The sequence below is a fragment of the Ananas comosus genome, linkage group 4 (assembly GCF_001540865.1).
Source record: "Ananas comosus cultivar F153 linkage group 4, ASM154086v1, whole genome shotgun sequence".
In the NCBI taxonomy this organism is placed as follows: Eukaryota; Viridiplantae; Streptophyta; class Magnoliopsida; order Poales; family Bromeliaceae; genus Ananas; species Ananas comosus.
In genome coordinates, this window is record NC_033624.1 from 12,614,171 (window position 1) to 12,638,415 (window position 24,245).

The 24,245-nt window shown below is 38.1% G+C and overlaps 2 protein-coding genes across 2 annotated transcripts in view; both read right to left on the reverse strand.

The window, feature by feature from the left end:
* The window catches only part of LOC109709116 (putative disease resistance protein RGA4), a 94,449-nt gene that overhangs the window by 2,775 nt on the left and 67,429 nt on the right, over positions 1–24,245 (reverse strand). Inside the window, exons 3-5 of the mRNA XM_020231185.1 lie at positions 1,458–5,140; positions 466–517; positions 147–269 (exon numbers count right to left, since the gene is read on the reverse strand). Coding sequence (XP_020086774.1) covers positions 147–269; positions 466–517; positions 1,458–5,080 — 3,798 coding nt within the window. The 5' untranslated portion in view covers positions 5,081–5,140. The remainder of the gene's footprint in view (positions 1–146; positions 270–465; positions 518–1,457; positions 5,141–24,245) is intronic.
* The window catches only part of LOC109709530 (putative disease resistance protein RGA3), a 33,262-nt gene continuing 21,766 nt past the window's right edge, over positions 12,750–24,245 (reverse strand). Inside the window, exons 2-4 of the mRNA XM_020231811.1 lie at positions 14,938–18,380; positions 13,422–13,547; positions 12,750–12,938 (exon numbers count right to left, since the gene is read on the reverse strand). Of these exons, the coding sequence (XP_020087400.1) occupies positions 13,508–13,547; positions 14,938–18,380 (3,483 nt within the window). The 3' untranslated portion in view covers positions 12,750–12,938; positions 13,422–13,507. The remainder of the gene's footprint in view (positions 12,939–13,421; positions 13,548–14,937; positions 18,381–24,245) is intronic.

A 24,245-nucleotide genomic window follows, 5' to 3' on the forward strand; every position in this document is an offset into this window, starting at 1 on the left:
TCGTTCTGGTTAACGCAGTTCTTACTAACCTACCCATCCATTTCCTCACCGTGTTCCAAACACCCAAATGGGTTGTTAAGAGAATCGAGGCTTTACGACGGGATTTCTTTTGGAGAGGTAACGCCAGGTCGTCTGGAAAGGGTTGCCTCGTGGCTTGGAAGAGGGTCTGTCGGAGCAAGGAGGAAGGTGGGCTTGGCATCCTCGATATAGCTTTGATGAATCAAGCACTCCTGGTCAAATGGTGGTGGAAATTCCATACGGCGCCTAACCTTCAGTGGAACAAGTTAATACACGTGTTGTTCTACTCTAGAAGAAGACCGTTGAATGAGGGGAGGAGCTTCAGACCTTCTTCTTTTTGGTGGAAGGGAGTTCTAGGGCAGAAAGACATCTTTAAATGGGGAGTCTCCTACAATTTGGGAAACGGACAAAGTGTTGACTTTTGGGCCGACCGATGGTGTGGGAAACCTCACTTTTGTCCTCCTTTCCAGAGTTAATCCCCGTCCCGCCCAATAAAACCCTGTTAATCAGCCAATGCTCTAATGGTAACGAATGGTGTTGGAACAAGATCCTACGTGGCGTCAACACTTCTGACCTCAGAGTTCAGCAGAGTATCGTGGTTCTAAAGGAAAGGATCTCTACTTTCGGGACTCGACAAGGAATGGACAACGTGTATTGGCGGTGGACCTCTGATGGACGCTTTTCAGTGAAATCTACTTACACTATGTTAAACAACGGGGGAACAAGGGATTACAGGACCTGTGACATCTGGAGACTGCGTATCCCCCTTAAAGTGAAGGTCTTCTGTTGGCTCGTGCTCACGAAAAAGATACCCACTATTGACAACCTTTTAAAAAGAGGATGGACCGGGAATACGAGCTGTGTACTTTGCGGATCGGAACTAGAAATGCTTGACCACCTCTTTACACGATGTGCGTTTGTCAGATTCCTAATGGTTATGTCACTAAAGGATGTCCAGATAGGAGAATTGGGAGCTGACGTACACCAGGAGTGGGATATATGGAAAGGACGGAAGGTCTCGACTAATGATTTAAGCGGTATTATTGCTTGCTGGTGGGTGGTTTTGGAGACTAGGAATGGAATCATCTTTGCGAAAACCCAGGCTGATCCGATCCGCGGGACCCACAAAATCAAACACCTGATAGCTCAGTGGGGTATTCCTGATCCGTAGAGCTATAGTTAGACCCCGTAGTCAGTATAGAGGTCTCAATTGTACTTTGCAAACAACATCCGTTTTTTTTTTTTTTTTTTTTTTTTTTTTTTTTTTTTTTTTTTTTTTTTTTTTTTTTTTTTTTTTTTTTTTCGTCTCCGTCATCCTCGAGGCCTTGTTGCCTCACCCATGTTGCTTAATTCACCTACTATATGAATGAAGCGGGTAGCACGCTACCTTTTTCTCAAAAAAAAAATTAAAGAGTAGTCAAGAGTTCCAAATTAATTACCTTCCATAAACATTGACAACTTCGATGTGATCGACACTGGTGTCGACAAATCGTCCATCTGCATCGAACAACAGCGGGCAATAACCAATACACAACCGCTTGAGTGCGGTCATCTTGTGGGCAGGCACGTAACGGAGACTGCTGCACCTCAAGATGTACAAGTACTGCAGGTCGGAGAGCTCCCCGAGCCAATCTTCAATTCTCTCAAGATCATGGCAACCACTTATTGTCAGGCTTCGGAGGGATGTGAGACTCCGCAAGCTCTCGGGCAAACAAGTTAGCGGCTGACATCCTTGTATTGTTAGACTCCGCAGCCCCTTATCTGGTGGCGGTTGGGGTGTAACGGCGGCATCACCACAACCTCCAAATGGCATCGCGCGTTCGAGTATCAACGATAGATTCTCCTTGCTCGTTCTGCCGATGATCAGATCCTCAACCGATGGCGGGAGGCAAGGCTCCGGCCTCAATTGGGGGCATTCTATAAGCCACAATTGAGTGAGACACCGAAAAATGGGAACTCGCTCTCGCCTGCCTTCTTCGTCATCCACCGTCAACACAGTCACCCATTCTCGCAGCAACGGCATGGAGGACAACTTAAGTATCATCAGCACAGGGAACTTATCTACGCCCAAATTTGTTACTGCGGGCATGTATCCTATATGTAGTTCTTTAAGAAAAGGAAGTTGCCCCAGCGGCGGGAGTGAGCTACATCTGGGCATATTCACAAGTTTAATTTGAACGAGATTTGGGAGGCACGAGCAAATCCTATGCATCACCCAGCTAGGAAACTTCCCGCCTCCGACGTAGCCTTCTATTTCCAATTCCTCTAGCTTTCGATGTGGTTGAAGATTTTCTAGCACGCTATCGACCTCTTGAGTTGGTAGTAGGGTATCCATGCCTTCTTCCGCACTTAAAACGTTCCATTCCAACCTCAAAGACCGCAGGTTCTTCTCTATCAAATTTGCAGCCTTGGCATCAACCGGACTCGTTACATTTTCAAGACCCTTGATCCACAGCTCGCCGACATGCTTCAAGTGCTCTAGCTCAGAAATGCTAGCACAATGTTCAACACGGTCTTGCTTGCCGATGACAAAAACGGACAATTCCTGCAAGCTAACTAACTTGCCGATCCCTCGGGGCATGCACTTCAATTCCGAGCAATCGTAGTTTAACAATTTTTTTAGTTTGGTCAGCTTTTGGATCATTTTAGGCAGCTCACATAATTTTCTACAGTAATTAATGTTGAGTTTCTCTAAATGCTGAAGATCACATAACGACAAGGGTAATGATAGTAGAGAACCGCACCCAGAAAGATTCAGAATACGTAAGTTTTGAAGGCTCCCAATGGATTCAGGTAATGCCACCAAAGAATTTAGATTTAATAGGTTTAAGTCATACAGGTTTTTGAGATCACATAATGATGAGGGTAATGATAGTAGAGAATGGCAATTGGAAATGTCCAGAATATGCAAGTTTTGAAGACTCCCAATAGATTCAGGTAATGTCATCAAATAATATAGACATGATAGGTCTAGGTAATGAAGGTTTTTGAGGTGACCTATAGGTTCAAGTGATATCACCTTTATGCACACTCTCAAATTTAGTGCGTACAAATTCTGAAGTTTGCTAATTGAGTCAGGTATTGTCAGAGAACTACAGTAGGCTAAATCTAAAATCCGCAAATTCGCGAGCCTTCCTAGAGATTTGGGTAGTGTACGGATCTTGTAGCAGTTTGAAAGTTTCAAGGTTTGCAAGTTGCACAGGCCGGCAATTGATTCAGGCAATTCTTGTATTCTGGTCCACGAGAGGTCAAGGAGTCTTAAGAGCTTCAACTTACCGATTGAGCTTGGCAACTTAGAAATTTTTGAATGATTTAAATGCAACAGGCGTAAGCATTTTGCCTCGCTATAAAAAGCCATAATATGTGAACCAGATCCCAAAAATTGAAGAGCTCGCAACCTCCGCATTACGGTAATTGAAACCTGTGGCTTGAAATGACTGTATATCGAGACATAGCGGCAACCTTCCGGGATCCTTGTTGACTCTTCTCCAACTGACTCTTCTTCAACTATAACAGCAACTTCTTCTCCAACTACAGATTGTGCGAGGTCGTGCACTAAATCATGCATACGACAGGTAACCTTTCCAAAAGTTTCCTCCACGTCTTGAAGGAAAGACATCCATAATAGATCGTTAAAGTACTCATTCCCAATATCGACCATCGAAGTCCATGTTTCATGCGATGAAATGAAGCCTAAAGCAATCCATTGCCGGATCAAGTCATCCTTGTCAATCTTGTAGTCCTTGGGGAATACGGAGCAGTAAGCGAAGCACTGCTTCAAAGCTGACGGCATCTGAATGTAGCTCAATTTTAATGATGGTAAAATAGTTTCTTCTTCTTCCAACCTCCATATTTCGCTATCTCTAATAGCGGACCATGCATCCTCTGTCTTGCTCTTAAAGCGCATCATACTTCCTAAAGCATTTGCTGCTAAAGGCACACCGCCGCACTTCTTAACTATCTGCTTTCCGATTTCGACCAAGCTCGGATAGTCATTCTCTTCCCCTTCTGTGAATGCCCGCCTTTTGAACAATGTCCAACAATCATCATCTGATAAGCCTTTCACACGGTGTGGTTCGACTGTTCTCATTATCTCGGCAACCTTTTCGCTTCGTGTGGTCACTAAGATTTTGCTTCCCTTCTTGCTGTCCTTAAATGAAAGCTTCAAATTCTCCCACTTTTCCTGATTTTCGTTCCATACATCATCCAGCACCAGCAAAAATCTCTTTAGACTAAAAATCCTGAGGAGAAAACTCGTGGCTGATTGCAAGTTATCAAGATCACACTTCTCTCCGATTTCAGACATCACCGACCTTGCAATCGTCTTTATGTCGAAATCGGTAGACACGCAGACCCACACCCGTAGATCAAAGCGCTGCTGGCCCGTAACCCGCCCGTCATTGAAGGCCAGCTGAGCGATCGTCGTCTTCCCCAGACCCCCCAATCCGACGATCGGAATGAGCGACACGTCGTGATCACCGTTACTCTCTAGCAGTAGCTTCACAATTTTCTCTTTATCACCATCTCTCCCGACTATTTTCTTTTCGTCGACGAGCGAGAATGTCTCAGGGCGCTTGAACTCAGCCTGCCGACGAGGGCCAGCTTCGACGAGACCAAAAGCATCCCTCTGTTTCGCGATGCTATCGATCTTTTCTCTGAGCGCTTTCATTCTATGCGCCATCTTGAACTTAGACTTCAAATGTATTGGATTAGCGCAGGACAGGAATTGATCACATACCTTTCTAGCTAGCTGGTTTTGATTCCGCACCTGGCGCTGTTGTTTCCAGAGAACTGCTTGCGTCCGGATCTCGTCCAGCAGGTCGTCGATGTCGTAAGCGGCACCCTTCAGTTCGCTCAGCCAGATGCGCAGAGCGTGGTTCTCCTTCTCAGCATTGCTTCGCTCCTCAGCGTCGAGAAGCACCGCTTGGATCTTCAAAAGTTTTCTTTCGAGATCCTTTACATCGTCCTTGAAGCTCCGCAGCAGCCCGATTTCGTTCCAGAGAGCAGAGCCCAGCTTGTCGAGCACTTCCTTCACCAATTCGAATACGAGCCCCTCCGCCATGGTGCTACGTACGTGCAAGTTCTTATGTGTAGCTATATGTTATTTTTCTCTGCACAGCTCCTACAGGGAAGCAGAGTATTGAATGTTAATTAGCACACATGCATGCCAAGTGCTTAATTTATTTTTTTGTTCTTTTCTTCTCTTCCCTGCTTTGTTTTATTCTTTTCTTCTCTTCCCTGCTTTGTTTTATTCTTTTCTTCGCTTCCCTGCTTTGTTTTATTCTTTTCTTCTTTCCCTTGTGTTTCATGAAAACATTCAGCTCTGTTATTCTTTACTTCGCTTCCTTGTTCATGAAAAAATTTAGCTTCTTCTTATTCTTTTCTTCTTTCCATTGCTCATGAAAATTTTTTAACTTCTTGTCATTCTTTTCTTCTCTATAGCTCGCGAAAATATTTAGCCTTTTTTCTTTTAATCATTTTATCCTTTCCCTTATTCATGGAAGTAGTTTGCTTTTTTTTTTTTTTGGTCTTTTCTTCTCCCTAATCATGAAAAAATCCAGCTTTATTTCTTTCTTTTTTTTCCTCTTTCTCTTATTTATGAAAACATTTAAGGTGTACTTTGTGCACCCAAACTAAATATGATTCGAAATTTTGCCTAATCTTGTTTGGTGTTCTTATTTTTCACAAGTATAAATTATGTGCAATAAAGTGTGAGTTGAACGATAATGTACCAGCAATTTTAATACTTATATATTGCTTATTTTGTAATGAAAAAGCTAAAAAATATAGTTGTAACTCTTCTTCTTTTTTCCCGACATTCCAAAGAAATTTTACTTTAGTATCCGATAGTCACAGCCTACAATTTTTCAGGTTTGTTTTTTTAAAAAGTAAACCCAACGGAAATAATTCGAACTAATATAGAAAACTTGGATACCAAAATTCGAACTTAATAATAAATTTTCTGTTAATGAAAATAAAAAAAGGAAAATATACCATGGACGCATGCAGCTTTGGAGGGACTTTTTTATAAAATAACCCTCTAAAATTTTAAAATTTGCGAAATAACCCACTCAAAATTTTATTTGTAAAACTAACCCTCTTTTCGCCACGTCGGCGCCACGTTAGAATTTTTTTTAAAGACGGTGAATCGTTCACCGCGTTTTTCCATTTCTTTTAAAGACGGTGAATCGTTCACCGTCTTCTCCTATTTCTTTTAAAGGCGGTGAATCATTCACCGCTTTCTCCCATAACTTATTTACTGTTATTTTCTATATTCCATATATAATTCTAATAATCACATAAAAATTCTAACAAATTACATATAATCTTAACAACTTTTAAATCCTAATAATTTATCTATATAACTTCATATAATCTTAACTGCTTTTATATGAAATTATATGGATAAATTATTAGGATTTAAAAGTTGTTAAGATTATATGAGATATAGAAAGAAACAGTAAATAAGTGAAAGGCGGTGAATGATTTACCGTTTTTAAAAGAAATGTGAGAAAACGGTGAACGATTCACCGCCTTTAAAAGAAATAAGAGAAAACGGCGAACGATTCACCGTCTTTATAAGAAAACCCTGACGTGGCGCCTACGTGGCGAAAGGAGGGTTAGTTTGACAAATAAAATTTTCATATGGTTATTTTGCCAATTACAATTTTTTAGAGGGTCATTTTATAAAAAAGCCCGCTTTGGAGCCTCTTCTGCTTCGTGTATTCAATAGCACTACCATATGAACCCTTCTAACTATAGACCAACCACTGTGAAATAGCTCGCTCAACTTTAATTTTGTTACTTACACTTCCCTTAACTTTTGATTTTTTGGCTGATGAATCTTAAAAAAAAAAAAAAAAAAAATAGTGTAGCTTACCAAACAAGATTGAATGCCTAACATAATAATAAATTCCGCATTCTGAATAATTTGAAAAACCCACCCCACACATATTTTTGTCTAGTGGCTCTGTTTTCTCCTCTGCGTGAGGAAAGGAATAAAGAGGGCCAAGTGTCTTTAGCTTTATTCTTATTTCGCTTTTGCTTTTTATTCTGCTCTCGTGAAAAATTTTATTAGAGTGCACCTCGTGCGCCACATCATCGGTGCACCCACCCTAGCATACGGATTTGCCCATGTCAAACTGTCATATCGCACGATCCAAACCCACTAGCTCAATACATAAATATAATCTAAAATATAAAATATAATTTTATTTTATTCAGTAATTCCACCGCTGGTTTCAAACTTTTCGTTTTTTTTTTTTTAACTTGTCCCCAACTTTTTTTTTTCTTTTTTTTTTTTTCTCAACCTCTATTTTATTGAAATTAAATCCCATCATGTCATTGCCATATCTAATCTAATATTTATATTTAACTTTAAAATATCAAATTCTAATTATGAATATAAATTTAAATCTTATGCAGCGTAGCATGGCCCCACCACTTCACTAATAATCATTATATAAGCACACCGATCACTAGGGGTGGAACTGGGCCCGGGCCTAAACAAGGCCCGGCCCGATGGGCCATGTTTGGGCCGGGCTTTGGGTATTCAAAATACAACTTTGGGTTCGGGCCGGGTTTAAAAATTTAGGCCCGAAAAAATTTTGGGCCTATTTGGGCATGTCCAAGCCCGACCCGAGCCCGACCCAAAAGCCCGATATATTAATTATCAAAATAAAATATTTAATTATATATATTATTTATCTATTAAAAGAAATAAATGATATAGTATATATTGTTATTAATGATATGTACTTATATATATGAGGATATATTATATATTAACAAAATATTTAGTTCTATATTATGATATATTTGATCTTAGATATTAATTTCTTTGATGTGATAAAACTAAAAATAGGTATTTTATTTTAATTTTATACAAATAAAAGTATTCATATATTATATGATAAATGCATAAAATGGGCCTCCACAAGACACCGATGGGTATTGGCATTGGTTTGGGCCGGCCGGCCTCAATTAAAAAAAAAAATTGGATAAAAGCCGACCCGAAGCCCAATATTTTTTTTTGGGCCGGGCTTGGGCATAGTAATACCCGACCCAGCCCGGCCCAGTTCCACCCCTACCGATCACCACAATGTATCAGATGCTTCTTTATTCTTTTTTCCGTCGTTCACATGCTTTATTATACTTGGAAAATTCCGGTATGTTTGTGCACCATAAATTCATCTATCCTTCTTTCATCTCATACTTTCATTCAATACTCTAATTTCTAAATAGAAAAACGATTCTAAATAGAAAAAACGATTGTAAATCTACAAACGCAATGTAGAAATAATATGATAGTACAGAGTCGATAATTAAGTATACAAATATGTACACATGTATGGTTGTAAGCAATAATTTGCCATCTAACAGTAGATGTGCCAAATATTTTAATAAGAGTTCAAAGCCGCGGTCATTGAACTTGAAAGTTGAGGACCAAAATGAAACGGGCTAAGAGTTGATGGACTGGTGGTGCAGTTTACCCTAGAGATAAATTTGCAATCTACAAGTGCGTACCTTTCTTTACCCACCTCGTTCCAACTGACTTTGTCCTCTTCCTGGTAGAACAAAACTAGGGCGCGCGCACGATTAACCATTCATTGCGGCAGCAGAGCTCCACTGCATGGATTGTAGTTGCTGGACTTTAAAATATGGCGAACGAGTCCTCGTAGCTTATCAACACAAAAGCAGAAGAATATGTCAAAATCACCGAAAAACCAAAGCCAAATTGAACAGACTCGAGCAAGGAATTGATAACAAAACTGACTGATCAATTCAGCAATATTAGAAAGTACTAAAGATAATGTGCACTTCGAAATGAGCTTTAATAGAGATTAAAAACTTCCTCAGAAAAGCAGAAACAATAGTTCGTGCATATTCCATTCAGAGGATACAAAATCCTGAGCAAGACCAATCGCTGGTTTAACGACTCGTTCAATTTTAATGAACAAATTTTGATGCAAAATCTGTTATTTGAAGTTCTAGCACAGCTCATAGGAACCTAGATGAAGCACCTTGTGGCCACTATGCATGCATTATTGCATGAGGTCGACATGTGTAGCCTATTAATGGGTGTTTCATCAGAATGCCCATAAAATAAATGACCCTCATGAATGCACACTATACACATCATTATTTTTTAAAATGAAAAAACATACCAATCTTTATTGGACATTGAAGAGCTGTGAGAATTTTTGGATCGATCAAAATTCCATCCCAAGGTTACCGATGGTCTACAACAAAATCCCCATTTAGGTAGCTTTGCCAGCGACAGGATTGCGACCAAACTGGATGATCATTGCCTTGCCTTTGAATACATATCCATTAGCTAGATCTGCAAAAGAGAGTAATTGATTATTATGAGCAATGCTCATTATTCTAAAATAAAAGATTAAAGGTGAGAACATAATTATCGTATCTAAAGTACTGCAAGTAATAAATGCAGATTCTCTGCTCCCCACTTTCGAGCCTATCTTTTTCACTTTCTTTTTTTTTGTTTTCCCAAAAATAACTAGTAAACAGTTCGGATAGAAATAGAGCTGCTTCGCAGACTCAGGCCTATTTGGAACACACCAGCTTTTATGTGTTCGATGCCCCAAAGAATTTCCAAAATGCTTGAGAGCTCCCCTCAAACACTTCATAACAGAGAAGAATGCCTCTCCGGCATGATGCTTCTCCAGTGGCGTTCCTATCATCATTTAAATGCATTTGAGGAGCACTCCAAAGCATAAAAGATGCTTTTTTTGGCTGCTTTTGAAATTTGTGGCCCTCCAAAGCATCAAAGCAGATGTTTTTTTTGGCCTACATATTCTCAAAATAGGCCCAGATAAAAAAATAAAAAGCAACATCATACATGAACTTAATTTTGCAAATAGTTTATAACTAAATTTTCAGCGGCCCTAAAAATTTAAAAAAATAAAGATAGACAAACCAACGCATGCTGAGCAGATCGACAGATGAAAAGTCACAAATGCTTGACCTCTCATTCGTCCTTCCTGTTATATAAAGATCAAATAAAATAAGAAACAGAGATATTTACTATTATTTAATCAGGATCATCAGACAACAACAAATTCCAAAAAAATTAGATCAGTCTTCTCTCATATTCATAAGCCATCCAGTTATAATCTCGCTACAAGCATGGAAGGCTTTATCCAAAAAAAGAGAGAAAAAAAAAGGAAAGAGAAGTAATGTGTCATGATAAGTTGATCTGATAAATACAAGTTTACCCCTACAACAACCAGAATCAAACGTTATGGAACTATAGTAGGACACAAAGCCTATTCCAGTAGACTAGTCCATACAATGAACGGATGCTAAGATGAGATTTGAAACAAATTCATATTGAGGATAAACTTCAAATGGTGTTGAGGAGATGTTTTCTGAAGAGTTCCTGAGTTGCACAGAACCTGGACTATAAGCAATTGAATAGGTAGTGTACATGATCTTTTGTTGTTTCTCCCTCTTAAGCCTACCCTTGGATTTGGTTAAATTGTTCACAAAACATAGGTCCTCCAAACTAATGTGCCATCACATAAGAAGATAAAATAATCTCACAACCAATGACCCTTTGACAGTCTATACTCTATAGGCTTCCTCAATCTCTATGCACAAAAATTAAACGGAAACAATAAATTGCATTCTCAAATGTCAGATACTTAATTAGTCACATCATCTCTGCTAAAGGGAATCTTTAGGAAAAGGGAAACTATTTGACAACAGTTTCACCATAATCTCCATTCTTCTTCTTCTTCTTCCCATAATGTGATGGCATGATAATATGATTACTAACATACTTAGGAGAAGAAACAGATACTCTTTCTCCTTCTTCTTCTTCTTCTTCTTTCTTCTTCTTCTCATAATGTGATGGCATGATAATATGACTATTAACATACTTGAGAGAAGAACAAGATACAATAAGTTTAATATAACTCACGCATTCATAATAACCTCAGCTATCTCATCCACTAGTTTAATTTCAAAGCATATTTTTTCAGTTGTTAATTGAAAATATAGTATACATCAAGGATCAATTATGCATACTGCATTTTCTCAAAAAAAAAAAAAAAAAAAAAAAGGCATAGTGCACATGCACTAGGTATGGCAATAATTTCATGAAACTCGAATGAGAAAGAATAGACAATAAAATCAGAATTTTTAAAAATTTTACGGTTATTTTCCAATAAAATAAAATTTTGGTTAATTTCATACAATTTCCTTATTTTTTACGGTTGCTCCCAAATGTTAGGGTCTCAAAAAATAACTTTTCCATCAAAATATATTTAACTTATTTTGAAACAAACACCTCTTTAATTTTTCAGATTTATTGAATAAAAAATAAATTTATATAAACTTACCTTAATAATTATTTAAACTGACATCTAATTTCTAAAAACTTAAATTTGATTTGAGCCAACTAATGACTCTTTAGCTTTAAATTTAAATATTTTTAATTACTCTATTTTATAAGTTCACGCAGCTATAAATTTGTTAAAATAAATAATTATTCTAAAATTTATATTGAAAAAGCAATGAGATCACTTAAATCAAACAAATTAAATACTGCGGCAACATAAATTATATTTCCATTTAAACCACATGTTTGGTGAAAACCAAACTGGAAAACAACTCGCTTCAGTTGATTCAGTTTGATTTATAATAAATTGATTTCGGATTTGGGAATTAAAACTAAAAATATTGCAAAAAGCAAAATAATAAAATTTTTGTACTTCAAAATATATCGGCTTCGGATCCAATCAAACAAAAGAAATGATAAATTCAAATATAAATATTGTATGGGAACCCTAGCAACTGCGGTACATACATAATAGTCCAATTTGCATGCGAAAAAAGAACCTCTTATTTAAACAGGGCATAACATACACAATGCATACATAATATATAAAACGGTACCCTCTAATATCCGTATTATAAAGGTAGCAACATTTTGTTTATTCAAACCAAACAATCTTTTTGGCTTTTTTTGCAAATAGCCCCCTGAGCAAGTTTTATTTTAAAGATAGCCCTGTCAAAATTTAATTTGCAAAAATGGCCCTGGGCCTGCCACGCATGCGCCACGCGGGCAGGGCTGGGCCCGTGTGTTAAGTTGAACACGGTGAACCATTTACCGTGTTCAAACACGGTGAATGGTTCACCGTGTTTAGTACGTATTTTTTTATACGTGTATTGAAAAGTGGAATAAGGAGTAGGGATGTCAATAGGTATGGATATCCGAAATATTATCCGAATCCAAACCCGAATAAATTATATATATATATATACGTAATTTATTTTTGTTTATTTATACAATATATAAAATATTTAATAATTTTTATTCTTTAGATTTTCATCCAACGGCCCGCTAGGTTGGATGAAGATCTAAGGAATAAAAATTATTAAATATTTTATATATTGTATAAATAAGTAAAAATAAATTACGTATATATATAATTTATTCGGGTTTGGATTTGGATAATATTTCGTATATCCATACCTATTGACATCCCTACTCCTTATTCCACTTTTCAATACACGTATAAAAAAATACGTACTAAACACGGTGAACCATTCACCGTGTTTGAACACGGTAAATGGTTCACCGTGTTCAACTTAACACACGGGCCCAGCCCTGCCCGCGTGGCGCATGCGTGGCAGGCCCAGGGCCATTTTTGCAAATTAAATTTTGACAGGGCTATCTTTAAAATAAAAATTTGTCAGGGGTCTAAATGCAAAAAAAGCCCAATCTTTTTTAAACTCATAACATGTATAGAGAACACCATAAAAGTACAAACAATCAAACCAAATTACAAAATAGTACATTCAGAAATTTAATTCATATCACAGAAACACAAATTTATATCAACCGACGACATTACACAACAATCCTCCTCCGCAAGCTAAACAGCACCAACCTGAAAAAAAAGACCATAAGTCGATCAATAAAAACTCTCACCATTGCATGTAGATAATTTTTATTTTTTTGCAAAAAAAAATAGAGCTCTTTTCAAAGGGGAAGGGTGGTCACCAAATAAGCTAAAAGAAAATGATCCTTATGTGAGTAATAATACATTTTGCGATGAATATCTGAACTTCAAAAAAAAAAGTAATTCTACTACCCAACTTTCCACCATGTTTAAGTACGTTCCTGACAGAATTTGAAAGTATACTTAACTTTTTTTGATAAAACATTTTAAAACTGGATAAAAAAAAATATTTCTATTTGATGAAACATTGCGCACCTTGTTTAGTGTAAGAGACTAAATACTATAAGAATCTAACAAATCTTTCTAAGGAAAGTTTATATAAGGTTTACGTATTAAAATTGAAATTCATAAAAGTCAGGCACCCGCTTTCAAAGTGCAGTATAGTTTAGATAATATCTAATATCTTTTTACCTCCAAATAACAGATAGATATACTCAGGTTCTGCTCCCAAACCAATTTGATTCGCTCCAACAACTCTTCCAACTCTTCTTCTCCTCCTATGGTGAGCTGCTCACTTGTTTTTTGTATTTGTATTTCCTGCACCACAACAACGCAAAATAGTAAATTTTTTATCCGACGCTCGCGCAGTACGTGCCGTACATTTTGCTTACACTTTCTAATAACACATGATATATAAGATACCTGATTTCAATTTGTAAAGAAAAATATCCCAAGACTCGAATAGTGTATCAACAATATGACCGAAAATGATTACTTGGTAAATACTATATATACTTCAAGTAGAAATTTTTCGTCATCTCAAATCGCTACAAATTAAGAAAAGGTTAAAATTCTATTTATTAGTCTTATACGTGCAAGAGACCGCTTGTAAATTTTTTCAGGCAACAAACCATGTTTTCGAATATCTTAGCTGCACTTTTACGTAGTTGATATTGAAATGTAGTTTTTAAAATGTGCAACAGCAAGCTGCTAATATTTCAATTGTACAAATTAGTAAAGTTGCAATTGCTGCAAAATTTGTGGAAAGATAATTTCCTCGTGTAATCTATGAACTACTTGTACAAGTAAAATATTTTGTTGAATAGCAATTTAGCATATCTAAACAGGAAGGAATAAGAACAGGGTAAAACTAAACTTAAAAATTGGAATCACGCGGAATATAAATTAAACAAAATCTCACAGATACATAAATTGGGGAGTAGAAATCAAAATCAATTGCTTGAGAAGGTGGGGATTGGAGATTGTGAATAGCAAATTGTTTGTAATTTATGTTGCAGGTATGTATCTCTATAGATATGCTACCAGAGATTATCGGGGGAGGAAAAACTTCAATTTGGCCCCTCTGTAGTTTAATGCGTTCTCACTTTATTGTCCTATGCTTTAAATAGTTTTACTTTAAAATCTTGTGGTTATTCCTTTTCTTTGTATCATCGTAAGAATTTGCCGTCAAGTAAATGTATTAAAGTGCTAAAATTTATAAATCATGGGATAGTAAAGTGATACATTTTATGAAACAAAAGGTAGCCGCCTGTATCTATATATATTTTTTCACATAGCACTCTATGGTTTATAAACTATATTCCTTTACTACTCTATAATTCAAAATTTCTAGCACTTCAATATTCTTTGGTAGTAGGTCCTTACGGTAAAATAAAGACGCAATAATAAAGTAGCAAAGTGGAATATTTTATAGCAAATGAAAATGCACTGAACCACGAGGGGTGGGGCTAATTGAAGTTTTTCCATCTGGATTTTTTTTTTTAAAAAAAAGATGAAAATAAAAATTAAAGAAAGAGGTTTAAAAGGTAGCTACAACAGAGTATTAAGGTGCTAGTCAGCTAATTAGCAAAGTGAAATATTTTGTAGCAAATGAAAATACACTGAGCCAAGTGGGGGTGGGGCTACAAGAGAATATTAAGGTGCTAGCAAGCTTATTAAAGAGTAGTCAGATTTCTAAATTAATTACCTCAAATTAACACGGACAAATTCTATGTGATCAACGCTGGTGTCGACAAATTGTCCGGCTGCATTGAACAATAGTGGGCATTCAAAAATACTTAACTTCTTAAGTGCGGTCATCTTGTGGGCAGGCAAGTAACGGAGACTGCTGCACCCCGAGATCTCAAAGGACTGCAGCTCGGTGAGCTCTCCGAGCCAATCTTCAATTCTCTCAAGATCTTTGCAATCCCATATTGTCAGCCACTGGAGGGACGTGAGACCCCGCAAGCTCTCGGGCAAACAAATTAGCTGCTGACATTCTCGTATCATTACATGCCGCAGCCCCTTTTTTGGTAGTTGGAGTGATATGGCATCGCCATCAACAAGTGGCGTCACGCTATCCACCGTTGCGCATTCAAGAATTAACGAAAGATTCTCCTTGCTTGTTCTGTAAATGGCTAGAGATTCAACCGATGGTGGGAGGCAAGGCTCCGGCCTTAATTGAGGACATTCATATAACCTCAAAAAAGTGAGGCACGGAAAAATGGAAACTCGCTCTCGCCTGCCTTTTTTGTCATCCACCGTCAATACCGTCACCCATTCTCGCAGCATTGGCATGGAGGACAATTCAAGGCTCGTCAGTGCAGGGAACTTATCTATGCCCAAATTTGTTATTGCGGGCATATTTCGTATAATTAGTTTTTTAAGAAAAGGAAGTTGCCCCAGCGACGGGAGTGAGCTGCACCTGGGCATATTCATAAGTTCAATTTGAACGAGATTTGGGAGGCACGGGCCAATCCTATTCATCATCCAGCTAGGAAACTTCCCGCCGGCATAGCCTTCTATTTTCAAATTCTCTAGCTTTTGATGTGGTCGAAGATTTTCTAGCACGGTATCGATCTCTTCCGCCGGTAGTACAGTATCCATGCCTTCTTCCGCACTTAAAATGTTCCATTGCAACTTCAAATACCGCAGGTTCTTCTCTATCAAATTTGCAGCCTTGGTATCAACTGGACTCGTTACATTTTCGAGACCCTTGATCTCCAGCTTGCCGACAAGCTTCAAGTGCTTTAGCTCAGAAATGCTAGCACAATGTTCGACACAGTCTTGCTTGCCGATGACAAAAAGGGACAATTCCCGCAAGCTAACTAACTTGCCGATCCCTCGGGGCATGCCCTTCAATTCCAAGCAATCGGAGTTTAACAATTCTTTTAGTTTGGTCAACTTTTGGATCATTTTAGGCAGCTCGCATAATTTTTTACAACCACTAATGTCTAGTTTCTCTAAATGCTGAAGATCACTTGACGATGAGGGTAATGATAATAGATGATAGCACTCAGAAACGTTCAGAATACGCAAGTTTTGAAGGTTCCCAATGGATTCAGGTAATGTCACCAAAGAATTTAGACCTGATAGGTTTAGGTAATGCAGGTTTTTGAGGTGACATATAGGTGCAAGTGATATCACCTTTTCGCACGAACTCAAATTTAGAGCGTACAAATTCTGAAGGTTGCTAATGGAGTCAGGTATTGTCAGAGATTGGCAATCTCTTAAATCTAAAATCCGCAAATTCGCGAGCCTTCCTAAAGATTTGGGTAATGTACGGATCTCGCAACAGCCTGAAAGATTCAAGGTTTGCAAGTTGCAGAGGCTGGTAATTGATTCAGGCAATTCTTGTATTCTGGTCTCCGAAAGGTCAAGGTATCTTAAGAGCTTCAACTTACCGATTGAGCTTGGCAGCATAGAAATTTCGGAACCTTGTAAATCCAACAGGCGTAAGCATTTTGCCTCACTATAAAAAGCCATAATATGTGAACCAGATCCCATAAATTGAAGAGCTCGCAACCTCCGCATTACGGTAATTGAAACCTGCGGCGTGAAATGACTGTATATCGAGACATAGCGGCAACCTTCCGGGATCCATGTTGACTCTTCTCCAACTATAACAGCAACTTCTTCTCTTGCTACAGATTGCGCGAGGTCGTGCACTAAATCATGCATCCGGCAGGTGGTAACCTTTCTATAATTTTCCTCCACGTCTTGAAGGAAAGACATCCATACTAGATCGTTAAAGAACTCATTCCCAATATCTTCCATCGAAGTCCATGTTTCATGCAACGAAATGAAGCCTAAAGCAATCCATTGCCGGATCAAGTCATCTTTGTTAATTGCGTAGTCTTTGGGGAATATGGAGCAGTAAGCGAAACACTGCTTCAAAGCCGACGGCATCTGAATGTAGCTCAATTTCAATGATGGTAAAATAGTTCCTTCTTCTTCCAACCTCCATATTTCGCTATCTCTAATAGCGGACCATGCATCCTCCGTCCTGCTCTTAAAGCGCATCATACTTCCTAAAGCATTTGCTGCTAAAGGCACACCGCCGCACTTCCTAGCTATCTGCTTTCCGATTTCGAGCAAGCTCAGATAGTCGTTCTCTTCCCCTTCGTCAAATGCCCGTCTTTTGAACAATGTCCAACAATCATCATCTGATAAGACTTTCACATGGTGTGGTTCGACTGTTTTCATTATCGTGGCAACCTTCTTGCTCCGTGTGGTCACTAAAATTTTACTTCCCTTCTTGCCGTCCTTAAATAAGACCTTCAATTTCTCCCACTTTTCCTGATCTTCGTTCCATACATCGTCCAGTACCACCAAAAATCTCTTCTGGCTAAAGATCCTGACAAGGCAACTGGCGACATCATCCGAGTTATCAAGAGCACAATTCTCTTCCGCTGCAGATATTACCGGCTTTGCAATCGTCTTCATGTGGAAATCGGTAGACACGCAGACCCACACCCGTAGATCGAAGCGCTGCTGGCCCGTAACCCGCCCGTCGTCGAAGGCCAGCTGAGCGAGCGTCGTCTTCCCCAAACCCCCCAATCCCACGATCGAAATGACCGACACGTCGTGATCGCTGTTATTCTCTAGCAGTAGCTTCACAATTTTCTCTTTATCACCATCTCTCCCGACTACTTTCTTTTTGTCGACGACCGAGAATGTCTCCGGGTGCTTGAACTCAGCCTGCCGACCAGGGCCAGCTTCGGCAAGACCGAAATCATGCCTCTGTTTCGCGATCTTACCGATCTTTTCTCTGAGCTCTTTCATCCTGTGTGCCATCTTGCGCTTAAACTTCAGATGCATCGGATTAGCGCGGGACAGAAATCCACGTACCTTTTCAGCTGGCTGGTTTTGATTCTGCACCTCGGGATACTGCTGTTGCCGTAGGGTTGCTTGCGTTCGGATCTCGTCCAGCAGGTCGTCGGCGTCGTAGGCGGCATCCTTCAGTTTGCGCAGCCAGTCGCGCAGAGCGTGGCTCTCCTTCCCAGCGCTGCTTCGCTCCTCGGCGTCGAGAAGCACCGCTTGGATCGTCGAGAAGTTGCTTCTGAGATCGTCCGCGTCGTCCTTGAAGCTCCGCAGCAGTCCGATTTCGTGCCAGAGAGCGGAGCCCAGCTTGCCGAGCACTCCTTTGACCAAATCGAATGCAATCCCCTCCGCCATCGCGCGTGCCGCTACCTACGACAGCAGCTATGTGCTTCTTCTCAATACAACCGTCCTACTGCAGGGAGGCAGAGGAGGCAGAGAATAAGGGGATGCTCGGCAGTGGTAGCAGGTGATCGCTCCAATTAATTATCGTGCTGCTGCTCCGGTAACTACGCCTTTTGCATATGCTAGTCCCTCAATCGTGTTTATCCTATTGTACAGATTATAAAAATATTATCAGTTTCAAATTTGCTCTTTGGGCCTTGTCGTTTCTGTGTCTATTTTTTAAAAATGAAGCGGCGGAAAAGGAGGGCCGCCCTTATTATTATTATTATTTTTATTATTATTATTATTATTATTTTTTCTCTTCCAAGTGAAGAAAACGCAATGAAGATGTTTGAGATTTCTGAAAGATGCTTAAATGGCATCACTTAATAAGAAATAAAAAAAAGCAGTCAAAATCAGTTTTGGTTTTGAATAATTTAGAATTCAAATTTAAAAAGGAGTAGTGAATCTTAATTTGAATCCAAAAAATTTTCAAATTTCAGATCTAAATCTCAATCCGTAATGGATAGTAAAATTTCAATCCAAATCCGACAATATTTGGCTTCAGAATTGGATCGGATTGAATAATAACGGAATGGTTTTCACCCCAAGGTATTATTCTAAGATGCTATTATATTTGAAGAATTGATATGTATAAATTTTGATTGCCCCAAAAAAAAGAAAAAATAAAGTATGGAGACCACTACAGCACTACACCACAATTCCAAGTCGACTTTTTAATTAGCATTGATCTTCTTAATTGCCATTAAAAAATTATTTTCTTAATCTACGCCTCTTTATACTCTCATTTTTTTTTTTTTTAAAGTTAGCCCCCGTCAGTGAAAAATATAGAAATTATTATCTCAAATCTAAATAAACTAGAGAGGCCATTGGAATCTTTTTTCAAAACCGCGTTACTATATATTATAAACCAGAATAAAAAAACTTAGCTTTCTTTTGTATCTGCCGGCACTCTCATTATATCATTAAAGACAACAGCTCATTTGCTTTTCCATGTCGTCATCATTGTCATACATCTCAACTGCTACTCCACTCTTGATTGCCTTCACATAGATTAAAAAAAAAAAGAAAAAGAAAAAGAAAATAACCTTGTTATTAATATAGGGGTCAAATTAAGACAAATAAATATATAAATGAAAAAAAAATAAAAGTTGAGTGGGGAAATTTCATACGCCAGTATAGTGCAAGTGACTTTATGCATTTTAAACCCCCAAAAAAATTGTATAATTTTATTGAAATGCGAACAGACGTAAGAGCTGCACTTTGTAAAGGAGAGTAAAGATGACGTGGTGGCCGAGCTGGCTCTCCGCTTTTTAGTGAACATGTAAAATGTAATTAAATAAATGTGTGCCAGCCTAGTTGCTCATGATCTGATCGATCGCCTACAGCTGCAAATCCTCACTGTTACATACTTGTGCACGTGATACATCACCTCGTTTTGTTATAGATAAATTGCAAGTTTTAGAGGTCTCGCATGCAGCATCTAGAAATTTTTATAAACTGACCAACACTACTTGTTCAGCCATGCATTTGCTTCAATCCATGTTAAACAATTCGAAACAACCATTTTTTTTTTTTCCAAGGCTTAAGCGCCTCACATCTCGACTCGACATGAACTTGAATTAAATAAAAAAAAAAATTCAATTAGGCTAAGAGCCTTATTAAACTCGAACTTAAAATTTTCTATTTTTATATCATATTAAATAATACAAAATAATCATTTTCTTCAAAAACTTAAGCTCGTAGAGAATGATATTTTTATAGTTTTATGTTTAACAATCTAGCATACTCAGTATCAATCCCCTCCGCCATGGTGTTGCGTACGTGCAACTTCTCAGATGCAGTCGTATGTTATTTTTTTCTATACAACTCCTACAAAGAAGAAGAGTATATTGAATATTAATTAGCATATATATATATATATATATATATATATATATATATTGAGAAAGAGGTAGCAAGCTACCTGCTTCATTCATTAAGCCAAATAAATTTAGCGTACAAGATGGAGACAGCTAAGGCCTCCTAAAGGAACCGGATAAATCCCAAAAAGACAACAAAATGGAAAGAGAAAAAAGGAATACAAAAACTTAGAAGCGAGCGACCAAAAGCCAAAACAAGATGGAGACTACCAGGACTACCGAACGGTCACGGGTTAAGCACTTCGGTCCAAGCCTCTGTCAACGACGCGATACGACCAATTGCACGGGTAGCATCGAGAGACCCTCCGTTGAATATGATTTTGTTGCGCTCCGGCCGTCCATACCACCCACCAAATTGCCGCCAAACGTGTGAGCCTATTCATTCTCTACCTGGCATTCGGGGACTAAGCAGTCTCAGTCCAAAGCTGCTTAACATCCCCAGTATCTAGTTCGCCTATCCCCGCTCCTTCCACGCTAATTTGGAAATATCTGACAAAGACGTAGTCCCTGAAAAGGTGGTCGCAATTCTCAGGTGAGACCGCACAGAAGATGCAGTACTCGTTCACCAGACACCCTCTACGTATCAGTCTGTCGGCGGTAAGTAATCTCTTGCGGAGCAGGATCCAGACAAAGATTTTAATTTTGGCCGGGATTTTTAATCTCCACAGCTTATCGTAGGTTGTTACTCTCTGGCCGGCGTCAGTGATGAACTCGTAGAGGGATTTGACAGTGAATAAACGGTTGGAAGTCCATCGCCACATTAGTAAGTCCTGTGCAACGGTTGGACTGAAATGCTGCAGAAGGTTTTTGAAAGACATGATTTGTTGGCGCGAATCACTGTCGGATATCGTCGAGCTGCCTCTGAGTATGAAACGCCATCTCCACCCATTTTCATTCCAGCATTGTGAGACCGTAACCCCGTTATTCACGACATTGGTATATAGTCGTGGGAAACGAGTTCTCAGAGGGGTTTCTTCAATCCAAATATCAGTCCACAGCTTAGTAATTTTGCCATTGCCGACGCTGTATGAAATGCCACATTTAAAAATCTCGCGACTAGTCATGACACTTCTCCACCACTGTGAGTAAGGCCTGAAGTTTCTCCCCTCATGCAGCGGCCTTCTTCTGGAATAATAAAGTGCTGTAAGCAACCTCCCCCATTGCAGATGTGGGACATTGAAGAAGCGCCACCACCATTTGGTTAAAAGGGCTATATTCATTGCTTCCAAATTTAGGATCCCTAGTCCCCCTTCCTTTTTGCTTTTACAAATCGACTTCCAGGCAATTAGGCATGACCCCCCTGAAATTTTAGAGCACCATTTCCAAAAGAAATCTCTTCTCAGAGCTTCGATCCGATGCAAGACCCACTGAGGCGCTTTGAAGATAGCGAAATAGAATAACGGGATATTCGAGAGCACCGAATTTACTAGGGTGAGTCTTCCCCCATATGAGAGTAGTTTAGCTTTCTAGCCTTCAATGCGCGCCTCAATACGGTTGACAATCGGCGCCTAATCTTCTCTACGAAGGGATTTGGTATAGAGCGGCAACCCCAGGTAACGAAACGGTAGGCTGCCAACTTTGCAACCCAAAATATCAGCGAGTCTTTTGGCCCTGCTTTCGTTGGAGCCCAGGTAATATAATTCAGTCTTACTCATATTTATCTTTAACCCCGAGGCCTATTCAAACAATTTCCAAATGAACAACAAACTTTGCATAGCGGACTTTTTAGGTTTGGCAAAGAATAAAGTGTCGTCCGCGTATTGTAGAATTACAGTTTGACAATCCACGGTTGGGCCGATTCCTTGGATCAAGTTATTAAACATAGCTGTTTTCGTGATCCTGGCCAGACAGTCTACCACCAAGATGAATAGGTAGGGGGACAGCGGGTCCCCTTGTCTAAGCCCCTTCCTTGTTTTCAGCCACGCAGTCGGCGAGTGGTTTACAAGGACCGCAATTTTTGCATTACAGATACATTGCTCGATTCAGGCCCACCATTTGTCATTAAACCCACTCCATCGTAGTATGCTCTTTAGAAAGGTCCATCTGACATTATCGTAAGCTTTCTCGAAGTCCACCTTAATGCTAACACACTCCTTTTCAGACTTTGCGCACCAATTTAGTAGTTCACTTGCCGTGACGAAGGAGTCCACTAGAAGCCTATCCTTCAAAAAAGCCGATTGTGCTGGTGAAATGATCGACGGCAAAATGGGCGCGAGTCTATTTGCCAGTACTTTTGAGATGATCTTCTGAATCCTATTAATAAGGCTTATCGGTCGGAAGTCTTTCACTTTACACGCACCTTCCTTTTTCGGGATAAGACATACGTACGAATAATCAAGTAGGGCCGTGCTCAGTGTGTTTTCCTGAAGATCTTTGAAGATATCGAAGATGTCCTCCTTAACCGTTTTATATATATATGCACGCCGCGTGCTTACTTTATGTCTATTATTTTCTTATTATTTTCTTCTTTCCCTGCTTTGTTTTATTCTTTTCTTCTTTCCCTTGTTTATGAAAACATTTAGCTTTGTTATTCTTTACTCTCTCTTTCTTATTCATTAAAATGTTTAGCTTTTTTTTTTATCATTTTCTTCTTAATTTTCTTTATTCATGAAAATAGTTTGCACTTAACTTTTGGTTTTTTTAGTTAATAGATAGATCTAAGAAAAATTTTAGACTTAGTAATAATTGAAGGAAAAGAAAATTTCCTAGTTTACCAAATTATCTTGAAATGTGAGATTTAAAACCTACATATTAATAAATTTCTTTTTTCCTCCACTGCGTGACAGCGTGAGGACAGGAATAAAGCGGGCAAGTGCTTTTAGCCTTATTCTTATTTCGCTTTTACTTTAATTCTTTTGTCTTGGGAAATATCGCGTGCACCTCATGCGCCACATCATCAATGCACCCAACCTACCAAACTTTTATATTTAAAATTAATGAATTCAAAATTAAAATTTAAATTCAAAAATCCTAATCGAAGATCAAGTTCTTAAAAAATGAGTACACATTGAACTTGATCAATCTGATAATTCGGTAATTTCTCCTACATCAACCCACTTAAAGGGAGAGAAAAATTATTGCCTCCCCACTTGCACAAAGTACTACTACAAATTCTCCAAAATTATTGTTTTATATATTTTCGTTGTCGTGGCAATTTCAATACAAAAGATTTTGATAATTTTTCATATTACATCAGTACATCAAGAGCATTAAATAAATTTACCAGCACATAAATAACTTTTAAGGGCCTGTTTGGATACACAGTAAAATATCTCCACGGAATTTATAAACTGTGGTATCGGTCTAGATAAAATAGAGAATCCTGTAACTCTAAAAAATTCTACGGATTCAATTTTTAAACTGTTTGGATACGCATTGTACAATTTCACAGGATTTTTCTAAATTGTAAGATTAAAAGTTAAAATTTAAAATTTCAAAAAAAATTTAAAATTTAAAATTTGACATGTGAAATGTGAAATTTTGAATTTTGAATTTTAAATTTTAAATTTTCAAATTTGAAATTTACAAATTTAAAATTTAAAATTTAAAAATCTAAATTTAATTTTTAAATTTTTAAATTTTTAAATTTAAAATTTTAAAATAAAAAATTTAAAATTTAAAATTTAAAATTTGAAATTTAGAATTTTAAATTTAAAAAATAAATTTAAAATTTAAAGTTTAAAAAATAAATTTAAAATTTAAAGTTTAAAATTTGAAATTTGAACTATGAGACTTGAGATTTGAAATTTNTTAAAGACTTGGTATATAAGAAATGCTTAGGGTGTGTTTGGTTCCACGTAAAACTGCGAAAAAAAAATTTTGGTGAAAAAAAAATTTTCGGTGAAAAAAAGTTTTACGTCGCTTGGTG